The sequence below is a fragment of the Piliocolobus tephrosceles genome, chromosome 10 (assembly GCF_002776525.5).
Source record: "Piliocolobus tephrosceles isolate RC106 chromosome 10, ASM277652v3, whole genome shotgun sequence".
Taxonomy (NCBI): Eukaryota; Metazoa; Chordata; class Mammalia; order Primates; family Cercopithecidae; genus Piliocolobus; species Piliocolobus tephrosceles.
Window position 1 is genome coordinate 115,232,655 of NC_045443.1, and position 26,497 is coordinate 115,259,151.

At 44.2% G+C, this 26,497-nt stretch overlaps 1 protein-coding gene across 1 annotated transcript in view; it reads right to left on the reverse strand.

Annotated features, from left to right (window-relative positions):
- KSR2 (kinase suppressor of ras 2) overlaps positions 1-26,497 on the reverse strand; it is a 501,760-nt gene that overhangs the window by 76,124 nt on the left and 399,139 nt on the right. The window contains exons 8-9 of the mRNA XM_026456593.2: positions 14,005-14,070; positions 11,284-11,410 (exon numbers count right to left, since the gene is read on the reverse strand). Of these exons, the coding sequence (XP_026312378.2) occupies positions 11,284-11,410; positions 14,005-14,070 (193 nt within the window). The remainder of the gene's footprint in view (positions 1-11,283; positions 11,411-14,004; positions 14,071-26,497) is intronic.

Here is a 26,497-nt window from a genome sequence, read left to right on the forward strand (position 1 = left end):
CAGCAATTGTAGATGGCATGTTTCTAATTTAGGTTTCCATATGTTAATTGCTAGTATATAGAAATATAACTGATTTGGGCCAGGCACGGTGGCTTGCGCCTGTAATCCCAGCACTTTGGGAGGCTGAGATGGGCAGATCACAAGGTCAGGAGTTCAAGACCAGCCTGGCCAATATAGTCAAACCCCATCTCTATGAAAAATACAAAAATTAGCCAGGTGTGGTGGCACACACCTGTAGTCCCAGCTACTTGGGAGGCTGAGGCAGAAGAATCGCTTGAACCTGGGAGGCAGAGGTTGCAGTGAGTTGAGATCATATCACTGCACTCCAACCTGGGTGACAGAGCGAGACTCCATCTCAAAAAAAAAAAAAAAAAAAAAAAAAAAAGAAATATAACTAATTTGTATTGATCGTGTATTCTGTGACCTTGCTGAATTCACTAATTAGGTCTAAGAACTTTTAAAAAAATATATTCTTTGGGATTTTTGTATTTTCTTTGGGATTCTCTACATAGATGATGGTGTCATTTGCAAATAAGGACATTTTTATTTCCCCCTTTCCAATCTGCATGTCTTGTTTCCTTTTCTTGCCTTACTGCATTGGCCAGAACTTCCAGCACTGTGTTGAATAAGAATGGTGAGAGTGGATGTCCTAGCTTGTTCCCAGTTGTAGAGGAAAACATTCAGTTTTTCATCACTAAGTATAATGTTAGCTGTAGTATTATTTTAGGTGCTTTTATCAAGTTGAGGAATTTCCTCATTTTTACTTTTCTGATTTCTTTTACCATGAATGGTTGTTGAATTTTGTCAAACAATTTTTTGTATCAATTGATAAACCATGTTACTTTTTATTCTTAGCTTGTTAATATGGTGAATTATGTTAATTGATTTTTCAGATATTGAACCAGTCTGTTATCCCTGGAATAAACTCCACTTGTATATATTGCTGACCTCTATTTTCTAAATATTTTGTTAAGAATTTTTGCGTCTATATTAATGAAGAATATTAGTCTGTGGTTTTCCTTTTCTGTACTTTGGCTTTCGAATCAGGGTAATATTGGCATATATCATGAATTGGAAAGTATACTCTTCTATTTTTTGGAAGAGATTGTGTACAGTTGGTGTTAATTCTTCTTTAGACATTTGGTAGTATTCTCCGGTGACACCATCTGGAGATTTCTTTTCTCGGAGTAAGATAGTTTCAAAATTACAAATTCAGTTTCCTTAATGTTTACAGGGCTATGCAAATTATACATTTCATATTGGGTGAGTTGTGGAAGTTTGTGATTTTCCAGAAATTGGCTTATTTCATTTAAGCTAAAAAATGTATATGTGTAGCATTGTTTGTATATTCTCTTTTTGTCCATTTGATGACTGCAAAGTCTGTAGAGATGTCCCCTCTCATTCCCGATAATTGTAATCAGAATTTTCTCTTTGTTGGTCATGCTACAGGTTTGTCAATTTCATTTTTAATTTCTGTTTTATTTTTCCTGCCTTCTTGTGAGTTAAACATTTTTTAGAGTTTCATCTTGACATAGCTAGAGTATTTTTGAGTGTATCTCTTCGTATAGCTTTTTAAATGGCTGCTGTAGGTATTATATTATATATGCATAACTTATTGCAGTCTACTGGTGTTGACATTTTACTAGTTTGAGTGAAATGTTTCTTTATGTCCTTACCCTCCCCCTTTAATAATCGTCTTAAATATTTCCTGTACATATATATAGAACCACATCAGAGAGTGTTATAATTTTTGCTTCAATTCTCAAGCATAATTTGGAAAATTTAAGAGGAGAAGGTATATGTACTATTGTATCTACTAGTATTTATTTGTACACTTTTTATTGTTTCCTGATTTTCCAAGATTCTTTATTACTTCTTTTCTGTTTAGAAAATACTTTTCAGTTATTCTTTCAGGGTAGATATACTTATCACAAATAGTTTTCCTTCATCTGACAATGTCTTGATTTCTCTTTCGTTTTTGAAGAACATTTTCACTATGCATGGAATTCTGAATTGAAAACTTTTCTTTCAGCATGTGAAAAAATGCTGTGCCACTTTCTTCTGGCCTCCATGGCTTCTGATGAGAAATTTGTGGTCATTTGATTGGTTTCTCCCATAGGTAAAGTATTGCTTCTCTGTTGTTGCTTTCAAGATGCTTTTGTCTGTCTTCAGTTTTCAGAAGTTTGACATGACATATCTTAGCATGGATTTCTTTGAGTTGATCTTCTTTGGTGTTTTCTGAGATTCTTTAATCTGTAAGTTTATGTCTTTTGCCCAGTTTGGGAAGTTTTCAACCATTATGTGTTTAAGAACATTTTCAGCTCTGTCCTCTTTCTCCTCTTCTCTCTTTCCAGGACACCAATGACACCAATGTTAGATTTTTTATTATAATCCCCAAGGGTCCTTGCTACTCTGCTCAGGCCATTTTCTCTCTGTTATCCAAACTGTGTAATTTCTATCACTCTATCTTCAAGTTCACAAATTCTTTCCTCTGCCCCATCCATCTTGTTATTGAGTCCATCCACTGAATTTTTTATCTAGTTATTATATTTTCTAATTGTATGTTCTAAATTTTCTAAATGCTTCTTCTTTTTATCTTCCGATTCTTTGCTGACACTTTCTGTTTCTTTTCAGGGACTTCTTATGTTTTCATTAGTCTCAAGAATGTTCATAATTGCTTATTGAAGTATTTTTATAATGAATGCTTTAAAAGTGTCATCAGATAATTCTAAAATCCCAGTCATCTCAGCATTGGCTTCTATTGATTGTCTTTCTTTTTCTATTCAGCTTGAGATCTTTCTGCTTCTTGCTATGACAAGTAATTTTCAATTGAAGCGTGAACACATGAGTATTATGTTGTGAGACTCTGGATCTTATTTAAACCTCTTGTTTTTGCTGGATTCCTGTGACATTGCTCTAGCAGAGAAAGGGGAGATACTGCCTTGCTATTGCCAGGGATGGGTAGAAGTCTAAGTTCTCCATTCAGCTTCTGTTAGCCCCTGAAGAGGGGAGGAGTTTCTCATTATTGCTGGGGAGAGGTAGAAATCCAGCTCCCCCATAGACCTTCGCTGATACCACTCTTGCTGGGAGGGGTAAGAATGCTAAAAAGCAGGGAGCAGACTTGTTAATGATGGTGGTGGTAAAAGCTCTGACTCTTCACTAGGTCTCCTCGAATCCTCCCTCAGCAGGTGTGGGAAGGAGTGCTGCATTATTGCTGGGTGAGGGCGGTGTTCATTCCCACCAGCAGGGATGACAGTCCCTATTCAGCCTTCTCTAACACCAGCCTGGCAGGAGGATTGGGATGCCAGGGTTCCACTTGACAAGGATGGGAGTCTAGATTCCCTACTTGATCTTTGCTGTTATGGGTGGGTAGGGCAACAGATTTTTCTGTGGTGTTTGGCTGTGGTGTTTGGTTGGTTATTGGGTAAAAGTTTTCTTGCTAAGCTGTCCCTTTCCTGGGCCTTTGACTAGATGGGGCAGGCTTTTATTGGGGCTTTTATTGTTTTTAACCCATTGACACATCCAGGTTGCCAGCTTCTTCAGTTCTAAGTCTGGGATACATGAAGCTAAAAGAAGTCCCAGACAGCCAGGCACGGTGGCTCACGCCTGTAATCCCAGCACTTTAGGAGGCCGAGGCAGGAGGATCACAAGGTCAGGAGTTCAAGACCAGCCTGGCCAACACAGTGAAACCCTGTCTCTACTAAAAATACAAAAAAAGTTAGCCAGGTGTGATGGCAGGTGCCTGTAGTCCCAGCTACTTGGGAGGCTGAGGCAGGACAATCGCTCAAACCTGGGAGGCAGAGGTTGCAGTATGCCGAGATCGCGCCGCTGCACTCCAGCCTGGGTGACAGAGTAAGACTTCATCTTAAAAAAAAAAAAAAGAGGTCTCAGGGAACTTGCCACTGTGTCATTGCTTGGGTCCCTAGCTGGTCTGCCTCCTTCTTGCCCTCTTTCAGAGTGGTCTTATGTTTATTTTATATATAATGTCCTTTGTTTATAGCTGTACAGTCGACCCTTGAACAACACAGGTTTGCATTGCACTGGTCCACTTATAAGCGAATTTTCTTCCACCTCTGCCACTTTTGAGGCAGCAAGACCAACCCTTCCCCTTCCTCCTTTTCCTCAGCCTACTCAACATGAAGACAACAAGGATGAAGACCTTTATGGTGATCTGTTTCCACTTAATGAATAATAAATATATATTTTCTTCCTTATAATTTTCTTAGTAACATTTTCTTTTCTTTAGCTTACTTTATTGTAAGAATATGACATATAAGACATAGAACATACAAAATACATGTTAATAAACTCGGTGTCATTGGTAAGGCTTCTGATCAACAGTGGGCTATTAGTAGTTATGTTTTTGGGGCATCAACAGTTATATGTGGATTTTCAACTGTGGGGGTGTGGTTGACATCCCTCACCCCCACATTGTTCGAGGGTCCACTGTACTTAGTGGGAGGAATATGGAAAAGTACAATTACTCCATCTTCCTGGAAGCAGAGTAACTAATATTGTTAGTTCATTTAATCCTGGCAGCAAACCTGCAAGTTAGGTGTTATCTCTGGAGGGAGAATCTAGACTCACTCCAGGGTCTCCAAGAAAGGGAGACTCAACTATGATTGTGTAGACAGAGAAACGGATACTGGCCCCATGGACAATTAACATTCCCAAGCTATAGAATTTTCCTTGGATGGCCGGGCGCAGTGGCTCAAGCTTATAATCCCAGCACTTTGGGAGGCCGAGACGGGCGGATCACGAGGTCAGGAGATCCAGACCATCTTGGCTAACACGGTGAAACCCCGTCTCTACTAAAAAATACAAAAAGCTAGCCGGGCGAGGTGGCTGGCGCCTGTAGTCCCAGCTACTCGGGAGGCTGAGGCAGGAGAATGGCGTAAACCCGGGAGGTGGAGCTTGCAGTGAGCTGAGATCCGGCCACTGCACTCCAGCCCGGGCGACAGAGCGAGACTCCGTCTCAAAAAAAAAAAAAAAAAAAAAAAAAAACAGAATTTTCCTTGGAATAACAGATCTCCCCAATTTGATCTCTGACCCCATGCGGGAGAAATAAATGTGAGTCCCAGTAGAAGGCAGGGGATATCTGACCACTCGGACATAATCTTACTATTCTAGGCAAGGCTGTGCTCTAGTTCATTCTAACCACCTGCCAGGCAAAAGCACCTTGAAAGTGACTGTGATCCAACATTAGTAGAAAGGCATCAGGAAGCCTTCTCACTCTATCTTATCTAATGGTAATTGCATTTCCATAACAATGGACATATTGGTATAAGGAATAATATGTCAGTGACATGTGGAGCAAACATTTATCATTTATGACTATGATATAGAGAGAAGCTCCCACTCAGCCCAGGGGGCAGGTGAAGTTTTTCAAGGAAGTTGGGGGCCAATTATATTATACGAGGAAAAGAAAGGTATCTACCCACCCTCCCAAGCCTTGCTCTTTGAACCTGCTGGCAAATTTCAAGAAGTTTCCATAGATGCTCTGCAAAAAGATGGTCATTGTCTAACTTTAAAAAAAAAAAAACAAAACCATATAGATTTGTGCTTCTGCATGGACATTTGTCAACTTATCTGTCTCATCCTCTAGACTAGGCGCTCCCTGAGAACAGGGAATACGTTATATGCATCAGCACTTAGCAATGTGCCAGTCACACAGTCACATGGTGGCCACTACTCAATAAATGTGTGCTGGATGAAGGAAAAAAGAAAGGAAGAAATGAAAAAAGGAAGGCTTGTATGAATGAAGAGGAGAGACGGATAGAGGAGGAAGATCTATTTCCTCCCACTAGACTTACTTATTCATCTTGGAATCTGTAAAACTAAGCAAGAAACAAAAACACAGGAGGTAACTAATCAATGCTATATGAATGAATGAAAGAATTAAGCAATTGAAATGAAGAAAGGATAGAGGGAAAGAGGGAGAGAGGAGAGAAAATTGTCTTTATGGTGGAAGGATGTATCTCTACCTCTTTGAGGACAGACTCATTAATACATATAGTACTCACTTCTCCTGGCAGAATTGTTACAACAGGAGGGAAAATCTCTTCCGCAGGTCAAACTCAGATCTGTGTCTGAATAGGACCAGCAGCTGGCGGTTGTGTTCCATCAGAAGGAAACTTATTAAACTCTACCAGATCATGCAGGGAAAGGCTAATGGCATAATTCCTCTTTCTGAACACAGATGAGAGCTGGAAACATCCATCAGAGACCGTCCAGTCCAACCACTTCATTCTGTAGGAGGGGATGCTGAGACTCTAAGGTGGGAGGAATGGCCTCCTGGAGTCACACAGAGCATTAGTGGCCCAGGTCCCAAGTCCTGGCCCAGAAGCAGAAACACAAGGTTGTGAAGTAATAAGAAATTCACATCTGACTCTGGAACTCAAACAGAAGCACGTTCATCACTCAGGTTTCCACTTCACTCAGCCGAGCACTGATTTGGACATGGCGGTGATGGTCACTATTCTCCCATGGAAACTTTCTAAGGAAACTGTTCTCACCCTCCAACCCAACAGCCTTTGTTCAATGGACTGTCCTAAACAGACACACTTGTCTTGTGACCTCCATAGCCCACTCCCAACACAGGACCATAGGCCAGAGCATAATGGCAGCTGACCAGTGACCTATAATATGGGATGGAATGATGAGATATGCCATTAGGAAGAAGAGCAGAGAGCATTAGGAGCAAAGGCTGAGATAAGATGAGGTTCAAAGAGAACAGGGGAGCCACAACAGGCCAGAAAACAAAGAAGCCAAAGGTCATAAGGAGTAGGAACTATATGGAGGCAGAAGCAATGATAGAGGAAAGAAAGACAAAAGTAGAAGACGAGGAAACCAGCCAACAGTAACAACACATCAGAGCAGACCCACAAAGAGTAGCTGAGTCAGGGACACGATGGAAGACCAGAACAATGGCCCATGGGCTTGCTTTGGGTCCAAGGAGCTGGATTGAGCTCAAGACTGTCCTCCACACCTAATTTCATGAGGTCCAGATCCTAGATGATGATTTCCCTTTCTCTGAATTGCCCCATGTCCATCCTTTACAAAAGACAACTCATTTTGCAGAGCCAGCCTAGGCGGGTCTCTGTACCTTGCAACCAACCAACAAAAGCAAGCCAGCATGCAGCCACTTCAAACAGCTTGAATACAGCAGGCAGAGATTCAGCCTCTGCCACTACTGCAGATGGTAGTTTTGATGCCTTGATGTGGAAGTACAAGGGTTATAGATTGGTCCCATAAGGAATTGGCAGATGCTACTGCTGCTGCTTCTCCTCCTTCCCCCTCCTCCATTCTCCTCATCCACCCCACTCTGTCTCCCTCTTCTTCCTCCTTCTTTCTCCTTCTCTTCCTCCTTCCTTTCCTCCTACTTCCCTCTTCCTGTTCCTCCTGCCTCTTCCTTCTCCTCTTTCTCTGTCTTCGTCATCATCAAGCTACTTCCGTGCCCTGAGTACTCAGCACTGGACTAAAATCCTTTATACATATCATACATAGAATCCTGTCTGCAACCCCAATAATACCTCCTATTGTGTCTATTTTACATAAAGGAAAACTAAGGCAGACAGATCTTGAGATAACTGGCCCACAATCACACAGCAAGTCAAAGAGCTGAGTTGCAAGCCCAGACTTCCTGACTCCAAAATCTACACTCTAACCACTGTGCTAGGTGAAAAAGCAGGGCCTTTGTGAACCTGGACTGACTGGACTAGACAGGAGACAAGACAAAGAGCAGTGAAAAAAAATCTTCAGACCAAATTGGCTCAGAAACTTATGGCACTAACCACGTCATTGCCCGACAAGAAGAATCTGCGTGAAGCCAGTGAGAAGGGAAAGAGGGGAAAAAATAACCCAGCCCTGTGATAGATCCTGTCCACCTTCATGTCAAAGCTGCTTTCTTAATAGAGGTTAATTTATTTCCCTTATCAAATTCTCCTGCTGGCAGACAAGCAGAACAATGTCACAGTCACTGATCTATCTGACCTATGTTTCAGTCTCATCTGACACCAAGAGGCTCATGGTGCCTGTAAAGCCAGAGAGAAAGATCTCAAGGTGGTTCTGAGCTCCTCACCCCTCAAAATGTCACAAAGGAAAGAATGGGTTCTAAGGGATGCACAGTTACTATAGTTCCCAGAAGCCTCGCTATTTGAACTTACTCAGCCCTCCCAGCAGTGGGGATCCCCTCTCCTAGAGACCTGTATCTTTTGCGAATAACAAAGGAAAAGTGGACCCGGCCTGACGTTTTGATCAAAGGCCCCTAAATTTAAGCTGATAATAATAGCTAGAATCTCCTGGATATTAACTATGGGCCGGTAAGTACACTGAGTGCATTTAAATGTTGATTATTGAATTCCATCCTCATAACAACTGTCTGAGGTTGGTGTTCTTATTGCCTGCCACGGGCAGTTTAAAATATGACTACAAATCTGTGGACTCTTCCCACTAAGAGTTGAGGTCTGTGTTTCTTCCCTTTGAATCTGAGCAGGCTTGTGACTGCTTCCATCAGTAAAGTGCAGCAGAAGTGACATTGTCAAAGTTTCACCTGTTTGCTAATTCAGTTGCTCTCTGAGCCATGAGCTGCCATGTAAGAAGCCCAACTACCCTGAGGCAGCCATATTGTGAGGACACCCAAGCATCACAGCAAGTCCATATACAGGTGCTCTAGTTGACAACTCTGCTGAATCCATGCTTCGACTCAACCCAGCCCAGGCACCAGACATGGAGTGAAAGAGCCTCTGAATCAGGGGTCAGAAAACCTTTTCTGTAAAGATTCTGACAGTCAATAATTTAGGCTTTGCAGGCCATGCAGTCTCTGTCATGACTACTCAACTCTGACATTATAGCACAAAAGCAGCCACGGAAATATGGATATGACTGTGTTTCAGTAAAATTTTATTTACAAAAGTAGGTGGTGGGCTGGATTTGGCCTGTGGACCGTAGTTTGTCAATCCCTGTTTTAGATGACCCCAGTCCTCATCTGTGTGAGTCTTCCCAGTTGATTCCCATCATGGAGCAGAGACAAACCATTCCCTCTGCTCTCTGTCCTAATTCCTGACCTCCAGATTCTGTGAGGATGATTGTCATATGCCACTACGTTTGGGTGGCTTGTTGTGCTGCAGTAGATAACTGGAACACCCCCATTTTACATACAGGAAAACTGAGGCTCAGAGAGATTAAGTTACTTGTTCAGTCTCACAGCTAATAAGCAGAGGAAGCCCTGGCTGGCTGCCAGGTTTGCCTGATTCCAGAAGCCACCTTCATTCAACTGCTGAAATGATGCCACAAGGAGCCAGATGGTAAATGGCTTCGAGATAAGAATGGCGGGTGAGATAGCTCAAGAGAAAGGGGACACATGAGCTTTGTGGGGAGACATGGAAGGAGAGGTCAGAGATAGAGGAGGGACCAAATGATGCATGGCCTTTCAGGCTGCAGTAGAGTCTGATTTGTTTTCTAGCTGCAATCGAAAGCTATTGGATGGTTTTTAAGCAGGGCATGGCATAATTCAAATTGCATTCATTAAGTATCACTCTGCCTGATGTGTGGGAAATGGACTGGGAAGGGGGCAGTCCTCTCTCTGCGCGTTGCCAATGAATAGTGACTCAGCTATCACGATGTTCCTCTAGGACGTGAACACAGGTCAGTGCCCTCCTGATCCTTGGGCTAATGCGCTTTTTCCACTGATATAGTTTGGATATTTGTCTCCTCCAAATCTCATGTTGAAATTTGAACCCAACGTTGGAGGTAGGGCCTAGTGGGAGGTGCTTGGGTCACAGGGGTGGATCCCTCATGAAGAGTTTGTTTTTTTTTTTTTTTTTTTTTTTGCAGTAATGAGTGAGTTCTCACCCTATTAATTCCTGCTAGAGCAGGTTTAAAAGAGCCTGGCACCTCTCTCCCCTTGCCTTCCCTCCCCTCCCTCCCCTCTTCTCCTCTCGCCTCCCCTCTTCTCTCTCTCCCTCTCCCTCTCCCTCCCTCTCTCCCTCACACACACGTTTCCTTCCTTCCTTTTGCCTTGTGATGCCTGCTTCCCTTCATTGTCCAACGTGAGTAGAAGCAGCCTGTGGCTTCCCCAGAAGCAGATGCTGGTGTCAGGCTTCTTGTACAGCCTGCAGAACTGTGAGCCAGATAAACATTTTTCTTTATAAATTACCCAGCCTCAGATATTCCTTTATAGCAATGCAAACGGACTAAGACATCTACCTTCGACATAATGCATGGAAGCTTTGAGATGCTTGGAAATCACCTACTGGTGTGTGCAACCTTTGCTTCCTACTGGGAGGCTGGGCATACCCCTGGGATAGATTTGGTACGGTCCCATCAGCAGATCAAATAAAGGATATGGAAATCATGCCAGAATCTAGGCCACAACTGAAAGAAAGATGCACAGAGGGGCCCAGTGCTGACCTCTGTCTGAGGGTAGAAGCCAACCAAATTGCTTGTTGCTCAGAGCTCAGGGCCTCAAAGAAAACCCACCCATCCAGCCTCTACCAAAAGCTCAGAAATAGACCACTATTCCTTGAGGTCTGATCCGACAGATGTGTCAGAAAGCCCAGAACCATCTGCAAAGTTGGTCCTGGAAGATGGTGTTATAGTGTGGCTGGGTCGCCACCCAAATCTCATCTTGAATTGTAGCTCCCACAATTTCCACATGTCATGGGAGGGACCCAGTGGGAGGCAATTGAATCATGAGGGCTGGCCTTTCCTGTGCCATTCTTGTGATAGGGAATAAGCCTCACAAGATCTGATGACTTTATAAAGAGGAGTTTCCCTGCATAAGCCCTCTCTTGTCTGCCATCATAGAAGATGTGCCTTTCACCTTCTGCCATGATTGTGAGGCCTCCCTAGTCACACAGAACTGTGAGACCATTAAACCTCTTTTTCTTCATAAATTACCCAGTCTCACGTATGTCTTTATCAGCAGCATGAAACAGACTAATACAGATGGCAAAACCTGTCACAGAGCAAAGCAAGTGAGGTCTGGACCACTAAGGAAACTCCTTTTAAGTCTCTCCTCCCATCCATTGTGCCTTCCTGGACACCCTCATCCATTCTAATTCTGACATGGCCTTTCTCTAAATTAGATTTCTGGCACACAGACCTCTCCACTGATCGCTGGATGTCCCTCAAGCTTTACTCAACACAAACATCACAGAATTAGGGAAGGTGAGACAGGTTGGGAGGGAGCGCCATACTCCCAGATCAACCCTTCCTCCCTCCTACCCCTCACCCAGCAGTACCAGCCCCACATGCCCAGACCCAGTGGAAGCCCCGCCTTACCTTGTTGATTTTGTTGGTTTTGGGGAGCGTCTGACTGATGTGCAGGTCTGAATACCGAGGCGGCTTCCGTAGAGGGTTGTTGATGTCACATGGAACGGACTCTGTCCGGACTAACCTTGCTGGATCCGTAGGGGTAAAAACATTGATTTGGGAATTTAAGTATCACTTTGTCTTTGGTTATGCCAGGAGAGCATAGCTCAGATCCCACCTCTTAGGCCCAGCCTCCAGACTGGAGGACAATTCACTAAAATTGATCATCGTTCTGTGGTGGGATCAGGGTATTCTCTGTGGTTTGCAACATATTTCTACTGTCCATATATGACTTTTGACAATTAAGATGAGAATAATAAAACTAAAGCTATCAGGTTTTTAAAAATACCATAAGTGTTTCATATTGGCAGACTCAAAACTCATTTTAAATACACGAGGTTCCTGATTTCTTAGGGCCTGTGATGAGTGGAAAAGCTCATCACGGTGCCCTGTCCCTAACTTTCTAACCTCTGTGTTAGGATCATCTTTCATTACTTTTGGGATTTCTCAGGCCTAAGCAGTCTGCCGCACATTGAAACACTTTGTCCTAAACAACCCTGGATCTCTGAAAGAAAGACAGCTGTTTCAGGAAGCTAGGCACATAGTAGATGCTAAATAAATGCTTCCTGATCCAAATCACGTCACCCAAGCCCCTCTCCCTTCTGTTATTTCTATTACTCACCGGGGAACACAGCAAGGGACAAAAATGAGAAGCTCAAAATCAAATCTGATGCCTGGTATTGTTATTTGTTAGCTGATTTTTGTTTTTTGTTTTTATTGCAGGGGTGAGGGGAGGGTGTTGGTTGAGAAGTTTAAGCTCTGGATTGACCCAGGGATTTCATTTCTCTGCTTAGCCTGAGCTGCCATCACCATGGAAACTGACTATATTTTCAACTTCCAACCAACAGAGAGAAAAAGCAAGAAGCTGGTGGATTTCTGCAAAGTTCAGTTTGCTCTGCATGCACAGACACCTGCCACCTTTGAACAAAAGGAGGCATGGCCTTGAGGGTGGGTGGGAGGGAGCCCTTCTTCAAATGTCAGCCTCTGAGAGCCATCACCTTCCAACAGGCTGGTTCTGTCCACATGGGAATCAGCCGCTAGCAGAACCTTTTACAGAGGAGAATTTGGTGGGAGGCAATTTTTCCAATGAGGCTGACCCAAGGCAGGGTCTCAAGAGAGGTGAGAATTCCGCCTTTAAAATAGCCTCATTGAGTGTATACAGTTATTCAAGGAAGAGATGGCTCTCAATTAAGGATGTAGGGTGGGAAGGGCAAGAGAAGGGAGCTGAAGACTTTGCCTTCACTTGCAATTTTCTGTGTTTTTGGAGATAAACAATGCAAAGATCATTGCAAACCAACTGCCCGTTGGCTTTGGGACACATTACAGTGCTTTCAGCAGCAATTTGCCTCCTTCCTTTTTTTTTTTTTTTGAGACGGAGTCTCGCTCTGTCGCCCAGGCTGGGGTGCAGTGGCATGATCTCAGCTCACTGCAAGCTCCGCCTCCCGGGTTCATGCCATTTTCCGGCCTCAGCCTCCCGAGTAGCTGGGACTACAGGCGTCTGCCACTACACCCGGCTAATTTTTTGTATTTTTTTTTTTTTAGCAGAGACGGGGTTTCACCATGTTGGCCAGGATGGTCTCAATCTCCTGCCCTCATGATCTGCCTGCATCGGCCTCTCAAAGTGCTAGGATTACAGGTGGGAGCCACCGCACCCGGCCTCATAAGTCATGCATTTCTAACAAGCTCCCAGGCGATCCTGATGCTGCTAGTCTATGGACAACACTTTGAATAGCAAGGATCTGGCCTACGGTGTGCAGTAGAACTTTCTGCAATCAATAAAACGTGAAATGTGGCTGGTGTGACTGAGTAATTAAATTTGTGTTTTTATTTGGTTTTAATTAATCTAAATTTAAATAGTCAAATGTAGCTAGTAGCTGCTGTATTGGGCAGCACAGGTCCAGAAAGTCCCTCAGGGATAAATTTCAATATGGATAATGGAGTTTGGGGGTGATCACCCCATTGGGCAAGGATCAGGGAATTATTTTGAAAGCTGGACTACAAGAGTTCCCAAGACAGTGTCCCTTATAAGTAAGTCCTTGGCAGTCAGGGAAAAGCCTTTCCTTCCAGCCAGATTTGTCTTGCTTTTGCAGTGGAATCCTGGTAGTGGCTCTCCCAGGGCTGCTACTTCCCTGCCTGGACAGGTTGGCTCAGACACTCCTAGGGCCCCAGGAGACAGGACACAGATGGCCCAATCCAACAGGCCCAAGACATACCCCTCCTCGTATCTACTTTTGCAAGGCCAATTGATTAAATCTAGAGAACACACAATCGAAAAACACCCAGCCAGTGCTCTTTTTGGTGGGAAGAAAAGCAATGGGATTGGTAAACAGAAGAGGCTGGAAGTTAGGACAGGAGGCAGGATGAGAGAGCAGGGGTTAAGTGGGGAGACAAAAGGGGCTAAAGTGTCAGAGGGACCAGTAGAGGGGCAAGAAATAGGGAGAACAGGCATAGGGGAGGATAAAGGAGACAGATGTCAGGAAGAATGGTGTTAGAGAGGAAGAAACTATGTGGGGAACTATGTGGGGATCAGGAGGTATTCAGAACCAACCTGAGTGGGACAGCTATGTGCGGGACCTGCAGGAGCCCCACGTCACCCCTACCCCTAGGGCAGTAAGTGTTAAATACTTACCTCCTCGGTGGATGATCAGAAGATGACAGGGTGGGGCTTCTTTGGTGCATTTGTTGTGGCACTTTAACCTGAGAAAGATAAAGAGAGAGAAAGATGGATAGGTGAATGGCTCAGTGAGTGGATAGGTGGGTGGGTGGATGGATGGATGGGTGGATGAGTGGATGAATGGATGGGTAGATGGATGGGGGAGAGATAGGTGAGTAGATGAGTGGGTGAACAGATTCACGGATGGATGGATGGGTAGTTGGATGCATAAATTGGTAGATGGATGGATGCATGGCTGGGTGGATGAATGGGTGAATAGATTGATAGGTGGCTGAACAGATGGATGGATGGTGGATGGAGGAGTGGATGAATAGATGGATAAATGGGTAGGTGGATGGATGGGTGGGTGGATGAGTGGGTGGATGGGTAGATAGATGAATAGATGAATGGATGGGAGATGAATGAACAGATAGATTGATGGGTGATGTGTGGATAGACGGATAGATGGGGAAGTGAATGGATAAACAAATGGATAGATGGGTGGGTGGGTGGATGGATGGATGCATGGTGGATGGGTAGGTAGATGGATAGGTGGATAGATGGGATGCCCCCAGTGGTCTGGAAAGCTCTGGGTGCTGTGGATAGTAAGATGTGAGATGAGATGGGGCAGCTACTGCAAAGGCATATCCTCAGCAAACCAGGAAATTAACTCTGGAGATAGGCTTCTAGTATCCTACCCTCTCAGGTCAGTCTTGAGTGGTCCAACAGTGGATGGCAGCTGTTTTATTAGCATTGCCCACATGGACTTCATGTTTTAAAAAAATATCAAATATCATGCTTTTCCCATCAGCCTGTATCCATGATCATCATCACAACTCTTCTCATCATCTTCCATTTACTTGAAGACTCATTTTATACTATGTCATTGAATCTTTGTAACAATCTTACAAAATGGGCATCATTATCATTCCCATTTCACAGATGGAAAAACTGAGATTAATTCACTTGCCCTGACAGAAAACCTGGGTCAGTGGTCCCAAAGGTGGCCGCTCATTTTTCTTAAAGCCTCAAGCTGTAGGACACATTCAACCAGGGCTTCCATATGAAATTGGTGCCAGGCATTAAGTTTTAGAGGCATAAAGTTGAAGAGTTTAGAATGAAAATGTCTTCCTTTGAGAGGAGCCAAAGAGGACACCTTGCTCTTTCCCCTCGAGTTGTCTGACTTCACAAGGATAATAAAAATCACAAATTACTGCCGCCTGGCTTTGTCCTTCTCTTTTAGAGTTTTATGTCAATAGGAAAGATACACCCTGTGGAAGATGCCATAAGTGCCCCATTCATATCCCCTTGGATTCTCTTACTATTTTGCACATACCAGCCTAACTTCCAGCAGCCAATATCTTTGCCAGATGGTGGCCCTCAGGCTGCTTGGAGATTTAGTATGAAAATAGACACAAATACTAAACTCAGAAGTAGGAACTTTACAGTTGCCCCTTACTCTCTTCCTGATTTGACAGTTCTCTTTAAAATAATGGTTTGAATGTGCAGGCACAGACTCAACATTGATTCCTCCAATTAGTCTAGTTCAGTCGTTCTGAACGTAGCGTCCTCAGAACAGCAGCATAAGCACCACCTGGGAACTTTCCTGGGGCCCCACGGCAGATCTGCTGAACCAGCACTCGGAGGCTAGGCTGTGGCAGGCAGCACTCTGGGGCTGAACGAGCCCTCCAGGTGAATTGGATGCATGCTCAGGTGAGAACTACCAGCCTAGCTGATTGTTTTGGAATATTTGTGCACATTTCCCCAGTTTTTCTCTTGTTTGGTCTTTCATGGTCCTGATGGGGCTCTGAATTCCTCTCTGAAAAAGTTAGACCTGGGACCACCAAGAGTGCAGCAGGGGAGCAAAGAGGGACATGGGCAATATGAGACAATGCTGAATCACAGGGTGAGACATAAGTCCCTCTCCAGTTCTCTTTCAATCTGATGGCACCAGAGAGAAGGTGTCTCCAACACGTGTTACGTCCAGTCCTAGATTTCGACAGGTAGCAGTATCTACAGGGAGTTTTCTCAATGGATTTTTCAATTTGAAAATTTATTTTTTTCCAGGTTGCCTTATGAGATGGTTTGAATATTTGTCCCTTCCAAGTCTCATGTTGAAACGTGACCTCCAAGTTGGAAGTGGACCTAGTGGAAGGTGTTTGGGTCATGAGGGTGGATCCTTCACAAATGGCTTGGTGCCTTCCCTATGATAATGAGTGAGTTCTCACTCTGTTAAAGACCCTGAGATCTGATTGTTTAAAGGAGCCTGGCACCTCCTTCTATCTCTCTTGCTACCTCTCTCGCCATGTGACACCCCTGCTCCCCCTTCTCCTTCTGCTATGAGACCTTATCAGAAGCCAAGAAGATGCTGGTGCCATATTTGTACAGCCTGCAGAACCATGAGCCAAATAAACTTTTCTTTATAAATTACCCAGCCTCAGGTATTCCTTTATAGCAATGCAAAACAGACTAACACACCTTATATTAATGGCAAGTGATGTTGATTTTTCGTTTATGATAATGAGATACATTTTCATCTTTCAATAAATTTAAGTTTAAAAAGGCCATAAATAGAAAAAAAGTAAAAATAGTAGAGCGGATATGTAATTATGATAAAATCGTGACAGAGTGTTAGACAAATGTCTGAGTTAGACTGGGAAAAGCTGACTTAGACATTTTGGAATCTACAAAAAGAGGACACAGCTCTTGGCACCAGGAAGTCTAAGATGGTTGAAAAACATTTGGAATTGCTGTTGGTCATGAAGGACATAAAAACGGTAGGGCACTGAAAATAACAAGAACTAACATGTATGATGTGTCAGGTAATATCCTAAGTGCTTTACATCATTCATTTAATCCTCGTAACAGCCCTAAGAAGTAGCAATTACTGTTAGTCCCATTTTACAGAGTGAGAAACTCAGGCTCATCAAATTTGGATAACTTACCTAAGGTCAAATAGCCAGTAAGAGACAGAGGTCCCAAGCCCAACTTTCAACCACGACGCTAGATGCCTTCACAACTTGCACACTTTTTGCTTTATCATTTTGGTTGTAGGTGTGGGTAAAGCAGAAAGTTCCCGGGAGCTATGACTGCCTGAGTCAAAATGCCCTTCTTTGAGACAAGCCTAAGATAACACCTAATTCTTCCCAACACAGACGCTTGACTTCACAAGGATCATCAAAATCCCAAGTTACTGTGACCTGACTTTCTTTGTCTTTTCCTTTTCTAAGATCCTCAGACTCTCAGACTTAGGGGAAATATCCCAGCCCCCATGGGAAAGCTCATGATGTCTCAAAACCCTTATGCAGAGCTCTGCTAAATGTGAAACTGGCCTTTTATTCATTCAACAGTGAGCTTGGCCTGGAGTGCCCCAGGTACTGGAGATACACAATGAACAAGACTAATGCAGCCTCTCTTAGTTTATGGGGAAGGATGATAAATGTATAAGCAGATAAATCAAATAACTGCAGATGTCATAAGATCATGAAAAAATATTTCAGGGAAGTGGGATGGGGAGAATGATGGGGTATGAGGGAGGTCCTCGGGTAGGTGTCAAGGGTAGGTGAAGCCGAGTTCCGGCACAAAGGTTTGGAGGGCAGGACATGTGTGCCGAGTTCAAGGGTCAAAAGTTAAAGGTCGATGAGGCTTTTAAAGTGATGAGAACTTTTAAAGTGAAGAGAACAACACGAACGGTGGGGACATGAGGAAGGGGAGGTGGCGGAGACCCCGAAAGCTAAGACAAAGGATCTGCATTTGAATCTGCAGGTGCTGTGAAGCCGCTGAAGGTTTCTGAGGACCATGACATGGTCGGACAGATGTTTGGTAAGCCCTGAGCTTCGGGGAATCTGATGTCAAAGGGGAGTCGGACCAAGAAGTTTCTGCACTTGGAATAGCTGGACTCCACTCCAGAAATTTCAAGAAAGAATTGTTTTCCTTTCCAACACCCCCACCTATGAGTCATCTCTAATAAACCCAGCTGGGAGAGTGCCTTGCGGATACAAAGAAGCCCTGTGGCTATCTCGTGGGCAGCACTTTGAATCAAGGCCATGCAATTTAATTTAACCTGTAGACCACTGCTAACCCAAGACAGGACAGGTGAGGCTGCCCACGACTTTGGCCTGTTTCCTGCTCTCCTCCTTGGCATTTTTCCTCTCCAGAGTCCCTTGCTGCTTATCTCTTGCAGTAATGGAAAAGCCCTCCCTGACCTCTGTCCCAGGAGTGGGAGACCGAACACTCTTCCTTCCAGTCAGGGGCTTCAGAGGGCATTAGCAGTGGAAACACAGCCTTGCTCATGCAGAAAACCCCAAGAGAAATATCTCCAATGCCCAGGCACTTAAACCTTGCATGGAGGTTCAGATGTCAAGAATGAGAGCCTGCACATCCAGGATCTGCTAATAGAGTCGGCAGGATTAGACAAGCCCTGAAATTACACAGACTCTGGAGAGCGAGGGAAGAGGGACCACAGCAAGACTTTGCAAGCACACTATGTCCCACTTAACAGAAACTGTTTTTCCAGCTGGAAGTGTGCAGCATTTTCCCAAAATATGACTTTTCCTTTTCCCTACCCGTGGAAGAAAGAGCTACTAGCATATAATTTACCAGGAGACCACCTGCTTCAATAGATTCCCAGGCCTCACTCTCCAAGGTCCTGATTGGGTAAGTGTCTGTTGGGAATGCAAATTTTAAGCAAGCACACGTGAAACTTGAGAACTACCATATCAGAGGAATACATTCTACTTCCCAGATGAGAGATGTATGGGAGCCTGAATCTTTCAGAATACAATGTTCTCCTCCGAGAGGAAAATAGGGAAAAAGTATATAGAACAAATCTAGGTTCAAATCCTGATACCACCGCTCCCTGGCTGTGATAAATTGGGCAAGCTGCCGATACACTCAGAGCCTCAGTTTCCCCATCTGTAAAGTGGGGACAATTGTAGCATCTTGCCTCTCTGGGAGGCAGTGAGGACTAATGATATAATGCAAGTAAAGTGCCCAGAAAAATACCTGGCACACAGTAGAATCTCAAGAAGTGGCAGGTGCTATCTTTTTTATTATGGTAGTTACCATAATTATTGCTAGTTTGTGTAGCAGCTTTCTACAGCAAGCCCCTAAGATCCTCTGCCGGAGGACTTTCTCTGGCTGGAAACATGGGCTGGCTAGAACACTTGGAGACCTTAACCAACTATAGGTGGGCATTGGTTGATGGATATTCCAGCCCCCTCTCTCATGGTTTGCATGACCCAGAGGCATGCTCATTTTAGGACTGCACCCCAATCCCCCCAAGCACCTGCTCTTTGATGCACCCATTACCAGCTGCCTTAACTCTCTGTCTCACTTCCCCACTCCTCTATTGGTATGGCCTGGGATCATCTCTCAAATAAACCACTTGCCCTCACATCCTTGTCTCTGGGTTTGTGGAAACAGGGGAGCCCAGTTAAAACATCAGGATTATTAACAGAAATTCAGAGCATAAACGTGGCCTTCCACACAGCTCTCACACCAAAACCAAGCCTTCTGCCCCTTGACTCCTCGTGCGTCTCTAGCTGCCAGTGAATTTGGTTCTCCAGGTGCTCCATTCCCCAAGGAGGAAGGGAAGAGGTGGGTGGACACAGCAGACTGCCTCCAACAACACGAAAGAAGGCAAACCTCCACACCAGACGTGGGCCAGGAGGAGCTCCATGTTTCAAGATGGTGAGTCTGAAGGATTCCCAGGCACCAGGGAAGGTCCTATATGGTTCCAGAAGGGGTCAAAAGTGTGCACTTTGGAATCAAGCTGACCTGAGCCTAAATCACAGGTCTGCCCTTCCTAGCAGGGCAAGAGAGCATTTAATGAGAGAATGAGTAGTGCCACATAGGCACTAAATAGGTCAATGCTTTAGCAGGCAGGGATACGACCCATTCTGAACGCGCACAGGAAACGCCCTGCCACCCTCATAGAGCCTGCACACTTGGAAAGGATTTATTTAAAACTTTCATTGCAAACATTTAACCTTTTTTTCTTTCAACTTCCAAGGTTTAATAGGATAAGCTTCAGTTATCGGGAAAAGTTGCTTACGAGGAACATCTCATTCCCCCGAGGGAGCTGCTGGCTAAATGAGACATCGTCTCTGTCTGAAAATTAAATATGTGAATTCATCTTGAGGGCAGAATCTAGGTCTCCCTCATGTTCTACCTCCCTTTCCTTTCGTCCTTCATTGAAAGGTGCCTGGTGCTTATTATCTGGTGGGTAAGTATCAGAGAGAGAAAGAGGAAGAAACAAAAAGAATGGGTGGAAGGGGAAATCTGTGAGATTTAGAAACATTCTAATCCCTATCAAAACGTTATTGAAAGGTCATTTCTATTTCTTATAAATCATATCCCTCTTTGTTTGTGAAATGCAATGATGCCCCCTTCTTTCTTCCCTCCCTTCTTCCCAGTGTGGGGCTTGGGGGCAAGGATTTGACCAGAAGCAAACTGGATCTCCATGGGAACGGCGGGGGACACATGGTCTCTTTCACAAGCAGCTCTGCTGTTTTCTTGAAAGATTTGTCATGGCCCCCTGTGAAGCAGTCACAAGCCTAGAGCCTGGCGCGGAGCTGGGATTGGAATGCTGGCGTTCACAGGAGGGACAGGCAAGACCCCTCCTGGGGAAGACCGTCACATCAATTTCTCACCATTCATTGGGCGGTTCTAACCAATGGATGAAAATTTGCTCCCATCATTTTCAATCTCTCATTTCTCCTACTTTTTCTTGTACCATACCAGCTAACTTCACAATAATCTGTCTGAGTAGGGCCTGGTCTTTCCTTCCAGAGTGCAAATGGAACATTTTAAAAACCTGGCTCCTAATATCCAATTGAGGAAACATTCAACAAGCACAAACTACGAGCCAGGCGCTAAATTCTGCAACCCATGTCCCCTGAACAGCAATCTCATAAGAGGTGGATATTGTTACACCCATGTAACATGTGAAAAGTACTGAACACCTAGCTTTGTTGACTTGCTTTTGTTAATAAAATAGTGGATATCAATTTATGTATGGCTATGGAATCACAATATTGACCATGAGAATAGGAATAATAATTATTTCCCTCTACCATGTGAGATAAACTGTGTGAAATGTTTTACATATATTTTAACCCTTATTAGCTTCTGTTTGTTTGTTTACTCTCACTGCAGATCTAATACATTCATTTTGCTCACTCATTCTTCAAAAAACAGAAGTGATAAATCCTTATAGATGTGCCCCCATTGTGTAATCGTGATGTATAATTCTGTCTTCTATGTGCATGTTTTTAAAACCTCAATTCGTTTTAGACTGCAATCAAGTTTAAGGCTTGAAGTCTAAGACTCTTTTTAACTGTTATCTTTTTCCCCCAGTATTTTCTTTTGCTTTTTAACTGGTTTTTTTTTTTTTTTTTTTTTTTTTTTGAGACGGAGTCTTGCTCTGTTACCCAGGCTGGAGTGCAATGGCACAATCTTGGCTAATTTTGGTATTTTTTGTAGAGACAGGGTTTCACCACATTTGCCAGGCTGGTCTCAAACTGCTGACCTCACGCGATCTGCCTGCCTTGGCCTCCCAAAGTGCTGGGATTACAGGCATGAGCCACCACGCCTGGCCTGTCCCCCTCTTTCTGTCCATGTGTTCTCATCATTTAGCTCCCACTTATAGGTGAGAACATGTGGTATTTTGTTTTCTGTTCCCGCGTTAGTTTGCTAAGGATGATGGCCTCCAGTTCCATCCACGTTCCTGCAAAGGACATGATCTTGCTCTTTTTTATGACTGCATAGTATTCCATGTACATCCATTTTTCAGTCAAGAAGACTGGGGTCCAGTAACAAGCTCAGTCACACAGATAGTAATGGGCAGAATTGGGACAATTCACCCATGCATGCCCACAAGAAAACACCATGTTCCTCCTCTGTGCCAAGGGTTGTGCTCGGCACTGGGGGTATAATAATTAAATAAGACAAGAATTCTTTCTTTAAAGATCTTACAGTCTAGCAAGGAATGTACTGTCCAAGAATGTAAACCCGTCTCTTGTGGCTTCAAGCATGAACATCTTTCTACTCATCCTACTGCCACCAAATTGCCTCTTAGAGATGAGCCCATCCGGATTTGAACCAGATTTTGGGGGCCTCATATTGGCAAGAACCGCTCTCTCTCCAGAGGTCCCTACTGAGATCTACTCAAGCAACAAATATTTACTGAGCATTTACCATGTGCCAAGCACCGTGCTGGCCCTAGAGGTTTAAACAATGAACAGTCCAGAAACAAGATGGCCCTGCCTTCAAAGAGTTTAAAGTCTGGTCAGGAAGACAGGCAGGTAAATAGACAAATACAACATAGTAGTATGTAATATGGTGTGACAGAAAAGGGCAGACGGTGGCACTTCAGATTTGAGAGGAGTCAAGGAGGGCTTCCTGGAGGAAAGTGGTGGCTGAGCTGAGCTTAAAAGATAAATGAGAGCCAGGAGAGGTGTGCAAGAAAGATGCAGGCAGTAGCAATGGGATGCAAAGACATATCAGTGAGTGGGCCGCCTGCCGCAGGGATTGATGGCTCAGGGAAGCTGGAGCTCTCTGGGCACGAAGAAGGAAGAGATACTAGGGGATAGAGGAGTAAGCAAACATGGCGCAGGGTCTCATCATGCAGCTGGATTTTGCCGAGAGCCAGGGGGAACTAATGAAGGATTTTAAACCGGGAGGGGAATGCTGGCTAAGCATTTTTAAAAGGCCCCCTCTGGCAGCAGAAACTTGCAATTAAAGGGCAGCAAGGTTCCCCTCATTATCTTCCCTACTCTCTGTACCTGCTTTCCTTTTCCAGGTCACTGCATTAAGTGTTCCTGAAGGCTTCTTGCAAAAAAAAAAAAAAAACAACAAAACCAAATCCTTGCCCCCTTTGCAGCAGGGCTTGTTTCACTGCATACCCCAACTGAGCATTCTGGTCTCATGTGAGTTCCCCTGTGGTCTCTTGTTTGAACCAATGCTTCTAGAAATGCCTCCGTAGGCTCCAAGTGCAGGATATCAAAACACCCTTTCCCTCACTGCTAACAACTCGGTGGGGTCTAGCTCTTCAGCCTATAGCCAACCACAGTATAAATGAGCAAAGGGCGGGTGGTAGGGAGTATTGACATATAAATCAGACCTCGGGCTCCAGGGACACCATGAAAAATCACCAGGAACCCCCCAGCACTTTTCTCTCCATAAGAGAACACTGCAAGGGAAGCTGTACATTGATTACTTGCTGTACCCTCCCTCCTCTCCTCTCCCCCACTTTCCCTGAAAAAGGAGAAAGTGACTGTAGAGTCTTCTTGGCTCTCTGAACCCGGAGATGTTCATCAGAACACAAAGATCCATTTGTCATCTTTCAATTCAACAAAGGATGAGGGGAGCGTGGGGCAGGCTGGGGGACGGATGACGAAAAGCTTTGGTCCAGGCTGGGATTGAGACCAGATTCTTATACTCTGTTCTGCTTGTTTAGTTAAAGGGCAAGCAGAGTGACATGTAGCATTTATTGCCGGCCTACTGTGTAGCCAGCCCTTTGCCCATGTAAAGCGGTTAAAAGTCTGGGATCTTGAATCAGAGCGATCAGCGGGTTTGAGCAACAGATCCACTCGCTGTGACACTTTGAGCCAGCTGTTCACTTCTGAAGGCCTCTGTTTCCTTGTCTGTAAAATGGGGGTAATAACAGACCCTACCTACTTTCGATAGTTGTGGCAAGGATTAAATGAGATTATGCATGTAAAGTGTTTAGAAAAATGTCTGGCACCTGGGAGAGCCCCCAATACATGATAGCATCATCATAATTATCATCATCATTATCACATCTAATCCCACCTCAGCCCCCAGTAGAATTATAAGCATCCCTCAGATACAACTATAATTAGACCTAAATTTTTGCTTATCATAGGTAAAAACGCATATATGGGATGATTAACTCCCATTATAATTATTGCAAAAACTGAAGTGTTTCTATTAATAGAAAAGTAAGTTCAAGATTCAAGCTGGTGATCTCTGAAATACTTGCTCATAATTATATCCTGCCAATATCCTGCCTGTTGTACAAACTCCCGAAGCTTCCAGGAACTTCGCAGCAGCTGCGACATCAGTGCTCATCATTTCCCCACTTTTTAAAGGTCTGGGTAAATTAGTGCAATGGTGGCTCAAACCAGCCATGGCTTACTTCACACTTTTATCTCCTCATCACTTGTGGCTGCAGCCATGTTGCAAAAAAATAGGACATTTTTAGGTAAAACATATTTTGATGCAAGAACATGGGAGAGCAGAATGCACAGGGCAAGAGGGAAACCCAAGATGTGCTTGGTTTTGCTGTGTTATTGGACATTTTCACTTGGATTTTGATGTGTACAAATCCCAGTGAAAAGATCCACTAACACGGCAAAACTCAATTGAGGAGTGCGTGGCTTATTTAAGTAAAAATTAGTAAAGTGACTGCTTATATAAAAAGAAGTAGGTACAACCATGTCTGGCCAGCTACTGCAGGCAGGAGGAAAGAGGACTCGTATAAAGGCCATGAAAACACCACTGGAATACACTGGAAATCTTGTGCTGGTTAACTCAGGCAGGCTTCCAAACACCATGTCTTACCTTACTAGGGGAATGATCATGGGTCTCACTCCTACAGAAGTGGGCAGTGACCTCAACCGGAACGTATAAAATGTTTTTAGCTAGTAAAGACCTACCTCTATTATAAGGTGACCAACCTAGGCCTGACCGAAGGCTTTCTAGGCACTTGGGACTTTCAGTGCTAAACCTCAGAAAGTCCTGGACAAACTGGGATGGTTGATCAGCCCCTAGTATAATAGGGATTATAATGCCTATATCACCCTATAATTATAGAGTAGATAACCCTGTAGTTCACCCTATAACCTGAAATATATATAAGGAGTCACCCTACAAGTTGACTATTTGAGTAATGAGTCCAAGCACAGGTCAAGCAACCGCAAGTTGCCATTCTAAAACTGAATAAGGCACAGCATAGTCCCATGGCTTAGGAGTGAGTAGCTCTCTGCTGTGGGCAGTTTTGACCCCCAGGAGACATTTGGCAATGTCTGCAGATGTTTTTCATGGTCACAACTGGGAGTGAGGAGGGGGTGCTACTGGCATCTAGCAGGTAGAAACTGCAGATAGCGTTAAACATCCTCCAACAACAGGACAGCGCCCACAACACAGAATTATCTGGCCCCAAATGCCAATAGTGCCAAGGTTGAGAAAAACTGAAATAAACCCTTTAACAAGTCTTCCAAGAAGTTGGCTGATTCAGAAAATTCTGAAAGAAGAGCAGAGAACCAGAACTACAGAAAAGGCGAAAATGTGCTAAAATTTTCCAGAACTTCGATGTTGCTTCAACCCATGGAAGCGATTTAGTGGGTCTGTTTCTTTTTATACTTCGTATTCATATAAAGTTGAGTTTTGCAATGAAATAAATGCTGAACAACATATTTAAAGATTCTAATTTGAAAGATTTCTCAAGTCATTATTATTGGGGCATGAACATATTTCATCACATGGAATGAATGTGTTAGCCTCACTGTACATCAGAGAGGTTTAGAAACCTTCCCAGAGTCACACAGTGAGGGAGTGGCAGGGCCAGAACCTGAACTCAGCTCTCTCTGCCTGCAGTCTGTATCCTTGCTGTTGTTTCACTGTCATAAGTTGAGTTTTGTAGAAGCAGATCCTGAAATGAATATTCTTGCAAATGATTTATTGAGGGAGTATGCTCAGAAGAAACCTATTCCAGCCGGGCACGCTGGTTCATGCCTGTAATCCCAGCACTTTGGGAAGCCGAGGCAGGCAGGCAGGCAGATCACTTGAGGCCAAGAGTTTGAGACCAGCCCGGCCAACTTAGTGAAACCCTGTCGCTACTAAAAATGCAAAAATTGACTGGACCTGGTGGTGGGCACCTGTAATCCCAGCTACTCAGGAGGCAGAGGGGGAAAATTGCTTGAACCCGGGTGTTCCAGGCTGCAGTGGGCTGAGGTCATGCCTTTGCACTCCATCCTGGGTAACAGAGTGAGACTCTGTCTCAAAAAAGAGAAAAAGAAACCTATTTCATTGTGGAGGAAGCAAGGTCGGGAGTAGGGAGAAGCCAGGCATGGATGCGGTTTCAGGTGAATGCAGTCTCAGCCTGATCCCATGGGGATCTCTGCAGGAAAAACTGTACCATAAAATCTATTTGTCAGCCGGGCGCAGTGGCTCAAGCCTATAATCCCAGCACTTTGGGAGGCCGAGACGGGCGGATCATGAGGTCAAGAGATCGAGACCATCCTGGTTAACACAGTGAAACCCCGTCTCTACTAAAAAATACAAAAAAAAAAAAAAAACTAGCTGGGCAAGGTGGCAGGCGCCTGTAGTCCCAGCTACTCAGGAGGCTGAGGCAGGAGAATGGCATAAACCCGGGAGGTGGAGCTTGCAGTGAGCCGGACCAGCCACTGCACTCCAGCCTGGGCGACAAAGCGAGACTCTGTCTCA